Source organism: Aphidius gifuensis, linkage group LG4 (assembly GCF_014905175.1).
Source record: "Aphidius gifuensis isolate YNYX2018 linkage group LG4, ASM1490517v1, whole genome shotgun sequence".
In the NCBI taxonomy this organism is placed as follows: Eukaryota; Metazoa; Arthropoda; class Insecta; order Hymenoptera; family Braconidae; genus Aphidius; species Aphidius gifuensis.
The window spans coordinates 12,138,771-12,151,268 of record NC_057791.1 but is presented as its reverse complement, the minus strand read 5'-3'; the positions used below and the strand labels follow the sequence as shown (position 1 = coordinate 12,151,268).

Below are 12,498 nucleotides of genomic sequence, written 5' to 3'. Positions count from 1 at the left end.
TATTTTTAAGAAAATTGGACACTGGTTTAACAATAATCTCGTACTTTGATATATTATATACTCTGAATATAGTCAAGTGTACACTGAAATACCACACTCAGAGAAGGATAAGTTAACAGTTAACATACCAATATGTTTACATTAAACATACAAAAGTTTAATGTTAAGATATATATATTAACAATAAACATAGATATCTTAACTGTTAAGGAATATCCAGCACAAATCAAAAATACGGATAGAGCCTTGGAATTTTTTAAGTAGCTTAATGAAATAGTAATACACACGCTCAAATTTTATGATAATTTTCTTGTAGCTAATTACTTAGTAATTAATTAATAAAGTAGGCTACTTTTTTGGAGGTTATACATAGGTTCTTATGGAGAGTCCGGTTGAGTTTTTAGAAACCTGGTTAGCCATTTCATGAAAAATACGGCTAGCTTTATCAAAAACTAAGTATAGATAGAAGAAACAATAAGGAAACTTTTGATATAAAAATTAATAGGGCTTTGAGATCTTTTTATTTTACAACAAATAAAAATAAATTTTTGTCTTCGTCTAAATACTTAAGTGGAAGTGAGAAACGAGATTTTCTCCTTTTTTTTATCTCGTTCGCACTCATAGAAATATTATGTTTCTAAATGCCATCCGCAAGAGGTCTCTAGATATGCGCGGGTAACACCTTAACATACGTATGTTTCTAGTTAACATACGTATCTTTACGCGGCCAAATATTTTGATGCGCCAGTCTACTTCTTGTCATCTTTTTTTTTTGACATTATATTGTGATACTATCCTAATTGTAATATAATATAATATGTACTCGTGTTGTCATAAATTTATTTAAATTTAGTTTTTTTGTAAATTCATTCTTAATTTTACATTCAATTTTTATATTTACATACGTAAATGTCTTCAACTATCAGCCTAACCTTCAAATTGTGTCAATTACAGATATCTTAATAGTTAACATACGCATATTAACTATTAAGATACGTATGTTTAATGTTAATATATATATCTTTGGTGTAAACTTATCAGCCACCACCCATTTTAACATGGCATATGTTAACATTAAACAGGATAAGTTAACTGTTAACATATCCTTCTCTGTGTGCATTGACGTGCAAAAACGAGTTTTCCTACTCTTTCTATTTATTAAGATATTTAGGATAACCATGGAAAATAGAGAGTATAGAAGATGTATGTCCGAAAAGGCGGAAGTCGAATAATTTTTCTATTTTTCGAAAGCTAAAACGCTCCAGGAGGTAGAAGTGCTGACAAGGAACGGCAAAAAAGGGACCTATCAACTTGGGTGTTCTAGAATTTTCGGTGATTGTCGACCACGTGAAAACCGCAATAGCATAAATAATAGCCTCATTTTGTTTTTTTTTTTTTTTTTTTATAGAAGGGTTTAATTCGAAATTAATAGAAAATTTTAATCAATCTCGTCATCCCTAACGGAACAGTGCAACCATGTAATAACCGTTAAATAACGGTTCGTTGAGAGTTGCAAGTTGCGCAAATGAAACCAAAAACCATAAATGAACCGTTATTGAACCCACTAAAAAAGGTTCGTTTTCGGTTATCGGCAAGAAATTTTGCAACCATAAAAGAACCGTTTAATAACCGTTCAAATAGAGTTTGAATTTAAGATAAATGAACCAAAACCATGAATGAACCGTTATTGAACCCACTAAAAAAGGTTCATTTTCGGTTATCGGCAAAAAATTTTGCAACCATAAAAGAACCATTCAATTACAGTTCAAGTAGAGTTTCGATTTAAGAGAAATGAACCAAAACCATAATTGAACTCACCAAAATGGGTTTATTTCCGGTTACTTAACAGAGCAATCAAAAGCCACAATTGAACTGAAAACAAACTCACTAAATTACGTAAAATGACGTATTTCTTTTATTCTTTCTTACATAGAAACATATCTTTTAGTTATGGCATAAGAGCCTACACATACATAGCAGAAAATGAAAACATAAACAAAGTATTTAATAGAAAAATAGTGAAAATGCTCACGATATTGGAAAGCGTATTTTAGGAGTAATTCGACCTTCAATTTTGTTTGCTGTTCTAGGCTTTGATTGTATTCGTGGCATGGTCGTAGAACCACTTCGCTATCTTGTTGAAAACTTATTGACTTCATAAGTTGCTGCTGCTCTAACTTTAGCTTTATCATCTTTTAATAAAACTTGAAATTCTGGTACAAGATCAGTTTTAGTTATTTCAGGACCAACTGCTTTTTGAAAATCTGTAAATTTATCATCAACCATATAACGTACATGCCATGATAAATCAGTATCACATTGACGTAATTTTGGCATAACAAAATGTTCAACATCTTCTTGTTGTAATAATGTTGCAATACTAACACATGCACTGCAAAAACTGCGCCTTTGGATTATAGGCACTGTTCCATTGGATTCATGGAGCACTGCTCCGCTAAAGTTGTTCCTTTGATTTCTTGGTCCTGTACCTATATATTTGTTGAGCAGATTTCGGCGTTTCGGAGGCATGCGCAAACACAACTACATTATATTTTTTCTCTCTCTCTATTTGTACTTTTATATCTGTCATGTCATGATATTTACATCATAAATATTCATTTATAAATTATTATAAATATTCTATATATCTTTAGTTATTAAATTTATCGAATATTTAACATATATGCATTCATATATATGTTAATTGTTTAATAGTTACTGATATAGAGAGGTTATGTTATGTGTATGCGTGTCTCTTTCTTAATTCGAGTGACGGCTCAGGCTGCTCAACGAATACAGTTGAACAGTACCTTTGAATTAACAGAGCAACTGGACCGATATCGGTGCTCCTTGAATATAATTGAGCAGCGCTCAATAAAATGTGCTCCATGAATCCAATGGAACAGTGCCTAGAATCCAAAGGCGCAGTTTTTGCAGTGTGCATCAACAGCTAATAAACAAACAGAATCTTGTTCATCTTGGGCAAGTATAACAAACATTGGAATTAAATCAGATTTTAAATATTCAATTTCAACAACTTTTGCAAATTCTCCCAACTTCGATGATGCTGAACGTCGCCCCATTGGTGTATCATGTTGACATAAATTACAAAAATGATTTCTTAATTCAGCTTTTGTTGCTGTACTTACACGTGGATAACATACACTTAACTAACCACATGTCGATGTTCTTGACGTAAACCAATCACCAGATGCCAAACGTTGTACCAATGGAACAAAATGCATCAACTCACTACGAGTATGTTCAGCACAAAGTGCCACGGCAATCGTTGAAAGTTTTTTGATTGAATTTAATCGCAGCTATAAAATAAAAATATATTCATTAATTGTAATAAAATAAAATGTTCATCATATTTACATTTTAAACAAATTTTAAGTCAACTGATATGATGGAATTAATATAAAAAAAAACCGCTCCAGTTATAACCTCATTGTTACAAACACTTGCTGACTAAGATCGAGTTATTTTTTTTTTTTCAAACATAAAAAACTTTGGTAATATTTGAAAAATAATAATTATTGTACTTACTAGTAAATTTGCATTTTATAATTTATCGATCAAAACTCAATTGGATAAAGACTGTCGTCCGTTGATGAGTCGGCTGCTTCCATTTTGCTCAACCACAAATTTATCCAAGCGGAATTTATTTATTCTTAGTGTTTTAATATAAGCTCTGTGCACAATATTGCCGCTTTTTTTATTATTTTATTTGTTTATTTATATGATTTTCTATTGCCTTATACACTAGGGCACAACACTACAACTTTTTTCTTTAAACAAGATGAAGTATGAAAACAATCTATATACGTGGCTGGCTTCTTGCTACGGATTATTATTTATAAGAGGCTTTCCTAGTTTCTTTCGCGGCGGACGACCGCCAGAAATACCACTTCCACTGCTCACCGTCACTACTCTTATAAATGTGTGCGCCACTGTAACACTCACACATATATAAGAGTAGTGACGGCGACCAATGGAGGCCGTATTTCTGGCAGCCGTCCGCCGTGAAAGAAAACCCCTAATATAACTATGTAACAAGCGTTGATCGAAAATGCATTGGATAATAAAAGTGAACTTGACAATTTTTTTTTTTCAATAAAGCATGTGTAATTGTAATTCAATAAAGATTGTGTATGTGCAAGGTTGCATGTGGTTCTCCATAAACCAAAAGAACACAAAAGAATAGATTGTCATATCATGAAAATGTTCAACCGATGAAAAATACTTTTAGTTTGTCTGCTCAAAAATAGTCAAACGGATAATTTATTAATAACAACCCTGGTAGAAATAATCTCTCCGGATTTTCTCCGGATTTCTCTAGATTTCTCCGGATTTTCCCCGGATTTCTCCGGATTTCTCCGGATTTCTCCGGATTTTCTACGTAATTGAGACTTCTGGGGATATGTACGGAGTAATCTCCAGACTATTTCTATAATATCTCCGGATTTTTTCCGGAATTTTGACTTAAAAAAACAAACACAAAAGAATGGAAAAATTAATAAGAAAAAGTAGAAATAAGAGTTTACATACGAAAAATCTACATCATTTTTTCCCAAAATAATCATAAACCGCTCTATAATAACTTATAAGTTCATAGTAACCGTTAAATAACCTAAAGATGACCATTACTTAACCACCGAATAAATTATCAGTTTGAACGGTTATAGAACCCTAAAATAACCGTTAGAAATTTGTTAAAAAACCGTTCGATAATGGTTGCAAACGCGCAACATGCAACCGTTTATAGAGTTATTTAACAGTTTACTAACGGCTATTGAAATGAACCTGATATTACTAACCTGAAATGAACCAAACCAACAAATAACCATTAATGAACCAAGAAAAATGGTTGCACCATTCCGTCAGGGATTATAATATCGTAGGAGAATACTTTATTGGAATACATCAGTGCAAGATAATTGTGGTTTTTTTTTTTTATAATAAATAAGCATTGAAATTTTATTCATATTGAAATTATTGTTAATTAAAAAATAAAAGTTTTAAGTTGATTAAATAAACGAATTAAAAAAAGAAATAGTTTTAAAGCGTAGTTATCCCAAGCGCCCTTGTAAAAACCGGTATGAGCATGTTCAACTCTATTTTTCTATGAAGAATACGGATAGACTCTGCTAACATGTGCTTAGGATTTTGAGAGAAATACTGATATTTGTACTGAATTTGATTTGATTAATGTATATAAAAAAATGTTAATTTTTAAATTAAAAAATAAATTATTTGAAAAATGAAAAAAAATAACAGTGGTCTATACATAGGCAAAAAGTTTTCTTCATTTGAAGACACAGAAAAAGTGATATTTAATTATATGAGTGAAATACGATATGAGTTTGTACTGAAAAACAGTAAATCTTTACAAAATTTATATCCAAAAAACTCTTACTTAGTTATTTATTGCGCCGTTTTTATAACTTGTAAAATTTTCACATAAAAACGTATGTACTATTTCAAGTTACATAAATAATAATTTAAGAAGAATGAAATATAAAAGAGAAAAGATTTACGAACAAAAAACTCTGGTGATAAATACTCTCTGATGGATAGTTTAGACACCACAAATTTTTTAGTAAGAAAAAAAATTTTTTCAAAATTTACATTTTACTTTTTTGATTAAAAACTTTTGAGCCTAGTACGAAGTCTCTCGGTTACTTAGTTCGTAAGTTATGAGCGTTTTTTTGTTTTCGCCGATGAATTCAAGACTGCGGCTGAGCCTATGGCTAGGGCCTCCGTAAAAAAGAGAAATAGACATTGATGTGTTAGTTAGAAGAAGAAAATTAGTATTGTAATTGTACAATAATTTAACAATATAATTTATTCATACTTTTTTAATCAAAGTAAAGAAAAAATGGTATACTTGATAAATATATATATGTATATTTGTAATTATTAAGTTTATTATTGTGAATTAAAAAAAGGTCTTTTTTAGTTAAAAAAATCTTTTTCCATTTAAACTAAAAAGTATCTTTTTTTCAATAAGTATAATATATTACGTATAAAAAAACACAGTGATATTCAAAGTTTCAATATCGATATTATTAGGATCTCACTATGTATTATATTTCATCTGTCGATATTTATTGATTTCCAATTATTCAAGTTCGTTTAACATACTAAATGCGAAATAGTGTTCGTAAAATATAATTTGGGAACTGAACTATCGAGGTGCTGTAATGTATAGGTACACTGAGAAAAAAAATTGCTGTTATTGAAAAAAAATTTTCTTCATATTAGCAAATTTTTTCTTGGAACTTTTTTGTCTTACGTTGAAAAAAAAAATAATTAATTCGAGAAAAAATGTCTTGTTTCGAGAAAATATTTTTTTTCAATTTGAGAGAAATTATTTTTTTTTTTTTAAAATATAGAATTAATTTAGGAAAACTTGTGATAAACTTAAGGATATTTTGTCTTTTGATTTGAGAAAATTTGCAAAAAAAAAATGACATATACCTCAATTTGAAAGACAAGTCATTCGATTTAAGGCAACAAGCGTTCAAGTTGAGAGAAAATTTGCTAAAATAAAATAATATATACCTCAATTCAAAACAATATTGATTTTTTTTATGTAAAATATTTATTAATTAAAATAACTTGAAAATTAAATTAAAGCAACAAACGATCAATTTAAGAAAAACTTTGCTAAAATGAAATGACATAACCCTCAATTTGGAAGAAGAGTCATTCAATTTAAAGCAACGAGCGATCAAGTTGAGAGAAAATTTGCTAAAATAAAATAATATATGCCTCAATTCAAAACAGTATTGATTTTTTTTATGTAAAATATTTGTTAATTAAAATCACTTGAGAATTAAATCAAAGCAACAAACAATCAATTTGAGAAAAAATTTGCTAAAATAAAATGACATATACCTTAATTTGAAAGACGAGTCATTCAATTTGAAGCAGCGAGCGATCAAGTTGAGAGAAAATTTGCTAAAATAAAATAAAAAATTGCTTTATTTATATCATTATTCACTCAACTTAAATATGTTCTTTTCTTAACTGAAATGATTTTTGTCTCAACTTAAATTAATCAATAATCAAAAGTTGAAAAAATACATTTTTTGATTAAAAAAAAAAAAAAAATTATTATTTTTTGCTCACTGAGAACTTCGTTTCGTTTTTTATTTGTATCATAGTTTTTACGAGGGCTAGAAGCCATAGGCTCAGCCGCAGTATTGGATTTATCAACGAAAAAAAAAAAAAGTCTATAACTTTTGAACCACTGAACTTAGAAAGTTTGTTCGTAGCTCAAAAGAAGCGCCTCGAAAAACTCTTCGAAAACCATCATAAAATTTTTCCCTGTTAGTCCAGTCAAAAAACTTCGAAGTTCGCCAAATTTCTCAACAAGAAAAAGGAAAAATATGGGCAGATTCCTTGTGACGAGCTGATTAAAGATATGTAAAAAAAAATTGCATCAACCCCCGGGAAAGGGTTGCAAAAAAATAAATCAAGTTTATTTTTTAAAAAACACATAGAAAAAATAATTTTACAGGGATAAAGTTTAGTAACTTTTTGTAGAGAAAAAAATTTGCAATTTTTTGGTTTTTTTAGTTTTTTTTTATATAGAAGGGTTGATTTAATATCAGGGTTCAAAGTTTAAATTAATCGCGTAATCGTTGTAAGTAATGGGGGAACTAAAAGTTTCAGGGGAAAGTTGACATGGAAATATATTGTTGTCGCGCTCACACTCGGTTACACTCGGCCACGCTCGTTCATTCGGTTCCTACTATATCTGTCTTCTTTAAATATATATCTTTCTTTTTTTTTTTCAAATCAAACTCTGAGCCGATTTTCATTTTCGAAGCATCCGCGGCCGAAAAATAATAACAAAAGCAATTGTTTATTGTTAAATTAATATTAACAAATGGATACTAGCTTTAATAGTTGACCGATTTCAATAATTTTTTTATTGTTTTAAAGGGCTTGAAACGTGCTATTATATAATTGAATGAAAAAAATTATCACTTAAAAAACAACAATAAAAAAAATTGTTTTTTGTAAAATTATTATTAAAAATTGAATTTCTATTTTAATAATTAATTGATTTGAAAATTTTTTTTTTTGTTCTAAAGGAGACAAAAAGAAACTTCAATATTATTATAAAAAAAATTTTCACTTGGAAAATAACAATGAAAGCAATTGTTTATTGTAAAATTGTTATTTAAAAATTAAATTTCTATCTTAATAATTGATTTATTTCTTTTTTTTTTGTTTTTTTTGTTTTAAAAAAAACAAGATAAACTTTAATATTTTTGAAGAAAAAAAAATTTTCATTCGACTTCGTTTTAGGCTCAAAAAATGCGTCTACAAAAACTCTAGAGCCCGCATTATGGACTTTTTCCGCCATGAGCGATAGTTTTCGAACCAAAAAAAAAAAACCTTGAAATTAAAAAAAAAAAAAAGACATTATCTAAACCTATATTCCCAACGCCAGTGTGTTATCCCCTAAGCCATCGCACGTTAACTTGAAAGACCAAAAATTTTCATCCTCATTAAGAATGACTTTCTTTCACATATACTATTTATTAAATATATAATAAACTTGACGTCTTATAATACATCTATTTGAATAAATTAGTTGAATCTATATATCTATGTAGTAAAAAAAGAAAATATATGATTGACTTCGTTAACTTATTCAAATTAGAGTATGTATTTTATAATAAATTAAGTTACATCACCACTTAACTTTTTTTTGTTATTTGTCTAAAAAAAAAAAAATAAAATAAACTTTATTCAAATAAATGTATTATAAGACGTCAAGTTTATTTTATATTTAATAAATAATATATGTGAAAGAGGGTGATTCTTAATGAGGATGAAAATTTTCGGTCTTTAACAAGAACTCTTTACTGGCGTTAAAATATCTAAGGTTTTAGGTAGGTTTTTAGGGAGATAGGTTCGGATCGCGCTCGGGACAAAAAATTAATTTACAAAAAAAAAAAAACTATGATATGTTACGTCTTGGTATTAAAATAATTTATAATCAATAAATAAAATAATACTTTAATAGATTTAACACATGGAGATACCGAGTCAACATTAAAAATTATTATGCATCTTATCATCCATGCCATGTCACGCAAATTAATTTTAAACAAAATTAAAACAAATAGTTATAGTAAAATTAAATAAAATTAAATAAGTAATTACAACACACTAAATATAAATAAATTAATTAAATTAATTAACAACATTCTATAATTTTATAAATTATATCAACGAGCGACCAATCCTATATAATTATTGACTGTGACATTTCTCTCTGTGCAAGTTTATTTTACCGTTTATTATTCTTACATCAAGGTACATCTACAATCATACACATTCCCTCCTAACCTGTTACCCTGTAGGGAATAACAAAATAAGAGGATTTTTAATTTTAACGTGAAATACCAAGTTGATTTATTTTAATTATTCTATGATTATTTGGTTATTTAATTTTGATTTTACATATTCTTTCTTTTTCTTGTTATTTCATAGTTAAATTTTAATTTTTCAACTTGGTACGTAACAGATACAAATAAAAAACGAAATGAAGTTCTCAGTGAGCAAAAAATAATAATTTTTTTTTTTTTTTTAATCAAAAAATGTATTTTTTCAACTTTTGATTATTGATTAATTTAAGTTGAGACAAAAATCATTTCAGTTGAGAAAAGAACATATTTAAGTTGAGTGAATAATGATATAAATAGAGCAATTTTTGATTTTATTTTAGCAAATTTTCTCTCAACTTGATCGCTCGCTGCTTCTAATTGAATGACTCGTCTTTCAAATTAAGGTATATGTCATTTTATTTTAGCAAATTTTTTCTCAAATTGATTGTTTGTTGCTTTGATTTAATTCTCAAGTGATTTTAATTAACAAATATTTTACATAAAAAAAATCAATACTGTTGGGTGTCATATGTATACTATTGAATGGCAAAAAAGAGGTTCGCCTCACGTTCACCTCTTGGTATGGCTTAAGGATAAAGTGAGGCCAAATGATATCGATTTTGTTCTTAGTGCTGAGTTGCCCAATCAGAACGAAGATCCTCTTTTATTTAATATCGTTAGTAGAAACATGATTCATAGCCCATGTGGACCATTGAACATAACATCACCATGTATGCAAAATGGGAAGTGTTCAAAAGGTTTTTCCAAACTGTTTACTATCGAAACTCAATCAGGGCAAGATGGGTATCCAAAATATCAACGTCGATCTCCTGAAGACGGTGGACAAACTTTCCAGCTTAGAAAGTCTGGCCGCATGGTAACGATCGACAATCGGTGGATTGTGCCATATAGCCCCGTATTATTACGTGCATTTGACTGTCACATCAACATAGAACCATGTCATTCAGTAAAAGCTATTCAATATATTTGTAGTTATATTAATAAAGGATCTGATCAGGCTGCATTCTCGGTAGAATCACGTGATGAAATAAAGGCATTCCAAAATGGTAGATATATTAGTTCCTCAGAAGCTGCATGGCGAATATTTGGTTTTACGATTCATGAACGGTCACCAGTAGTTTTTCAGCTTTCAGTACACCTTGAAAATGGTCAACGCGTTTACTTCACGGATCAAAATGCTCGCGAAAGACTTGAAAATGTGAGAAACACTACTCTCATGGCTTTTTTTGAACTTTGCTCCCGTGATGACTTTGCAAAAACCTTGCTTTATATTGAAGTTTCATCTTATTTTACTTTTACTAATAATCGTTTTAATAGAAGAAAACAAGGAAGTCCGGTTGAACAATATCCTGGAGTCAAGAAATCCAATATGCTTGGTCGAGTATACACAGTTCATCCGACCAATGTTGAGTGTTATTATCTACGTATGCTTTTGCATCACGTCCGCGGACCAACTTCTTTTGTAGATTTGAAAACTGTTGATGACGTTATTCACCCAACATTTCAAAGAGCTTGCCAAGCACTTGGTCTGTTAGAAGACGAAAGTCATTGGAATGCTACTCTCGAAGAAGCTGTTTTATTTCAATCCGCGTCGAATCTAAGAGAACTGTTTGTTACTATGATTGCATTCTGCCATATTACTAATTTAACAGAATTGTGGGAAACTCACAGAGAGAGTATGTCATTAGACATTTTGCAACAAGAAAGGCATCGCTCCGGAAATCGCGATTTTGCTGTCACTCCATATATTCTGAATAAAACTTTAATATTAATAGAAAATGATCTTTTAAAAATATCGGGAAAAAAACTGTCTGATTTTAACATGGAATCACCGTCACGAACTGATGATAACGATGATAATTTTCTTCGAGATAGGGCTTATATTGCGGAAACCTCTTATGATTTAGATATACTTTCAAATTACATTCAGGAAAATGAACCAAAATTAACAGACGATCAGCAAGCAGTTTATAATACAATTTTACAAAGTGTATTGCAAAATACTGGTAAATTATTTTTTCTCGATGCACCTGGTGGAGCTGGTAAGACTTTCATGCTGAATCTTTTGCTTTCAAAGCTACGTGTGCAGGGGATAATTTCATTAGCAGTCGCTTCTTCGGGGATAGCAGCAACATTATTACAAAATGGCAAGACAGCACATTCCGCTTTTAAACTCCCTTTGGATCTTCAGACTACCGAGCACCCAGTTTGTAGTGTGAAGAAGCAAAGTTCTTTAGGAAAATTGCTAAGAGAAACACGTTTTATTGTTTGGGATGAATCGACAATGGCAAATAAAGGTGGTCCTGAGGCACTTGATCGGACGCTGAAGGATTTCAAAAGTGATGATTGTCCGATGGGTGGAGTTGTTGTTCTTTTTGCTGGTGACTTTAGGCAAATATTGCCAGTTGTACCAAAAGGCAGTGAAAGCGATGAAATCAATGCATGCTTAAAATCATCATATCTTTGGTCTTCCATAGCATCTTTGAGACTAACGACCAATATGCGTGTACACCTTGGTGGTGATAATAATGCTGACCTCTTCTCTCAAACACTTTTAAAAATTGGTAGTGGAACTTTCCAGAATGATAACGATAGCACGATACAGATAACATCTACATTTGCGATTTCCGTTCTAGATCAAAATAATGTAATCAATAAAGTATATCTCGAAATTTCTCAACTTCCCAATAAATCTAATGAATGGCTCCGTGAACGTGCTATTTTGGCCCCTAAAAATGACACCGTCAACGTCATAAACGAAAAGATTCTTTCTATGTTTGAAGCTGATGAAAAAACTTATATTTCTTTTTAGTCCGTAAGACAGAGGCAAAAACAGCGTGTGAAACTGAATTGAACAAATAGTCCGTAAGCTGATGGAAAAAAATCGCCACAAAACGGCCACGTACAAATACCTGTTAAATGATAGTTTTTTATACCCAGAACACGTTACACCTATTGTCAAGCAGTTTTTTTGTCGCCCGTCCACAGGTAAGCCAGGTAAAAAATCGATAATTTATACGACTCTAAATTGATTAGAATTTGTTTAATACTTTTAATTTTATTA

At 30.0% G+C, this 12,498-nt stretch overlaps 1 protein-coding gene and 1 pseudogene across 1 annotated transcript; one reads left to right on the top strand and one right to left on the bottom strand.

Annotated features, from left to right (window-relative positions):
* Positions 1-1,479: 1,479 nt before the first annotated feature.
* LOC122855082 lies at positions 1,480-3,309 on the bottom strand (annotated as a pseudogene).
* A 6,792-nt stretch (positions 3,310-10,101) lies between these two features.
* On the top strand, positions 10,102-12,246 carry LOC122853855. Its single transcript, XM_044154268.1, has one exon. The coding sequence runs from the start codon at positions 10,102-10,104 to the stop codon at positions 12,244-12,246; it is 2,145 nt and encodes a 714-aa protein (XP_044010203.1).
* Positions 12,247-12,498: the final 252 nt, after the last annotated feature.

Excerpts from the sequence above, each read along its gene's own strand:
- LOC122853855 (XM_044154268.1), top strand. The coding sequence starts at position 10,102 with ATGATTCATAGCCCATGTGGACCATTGAACATAACATCACCATGTATG.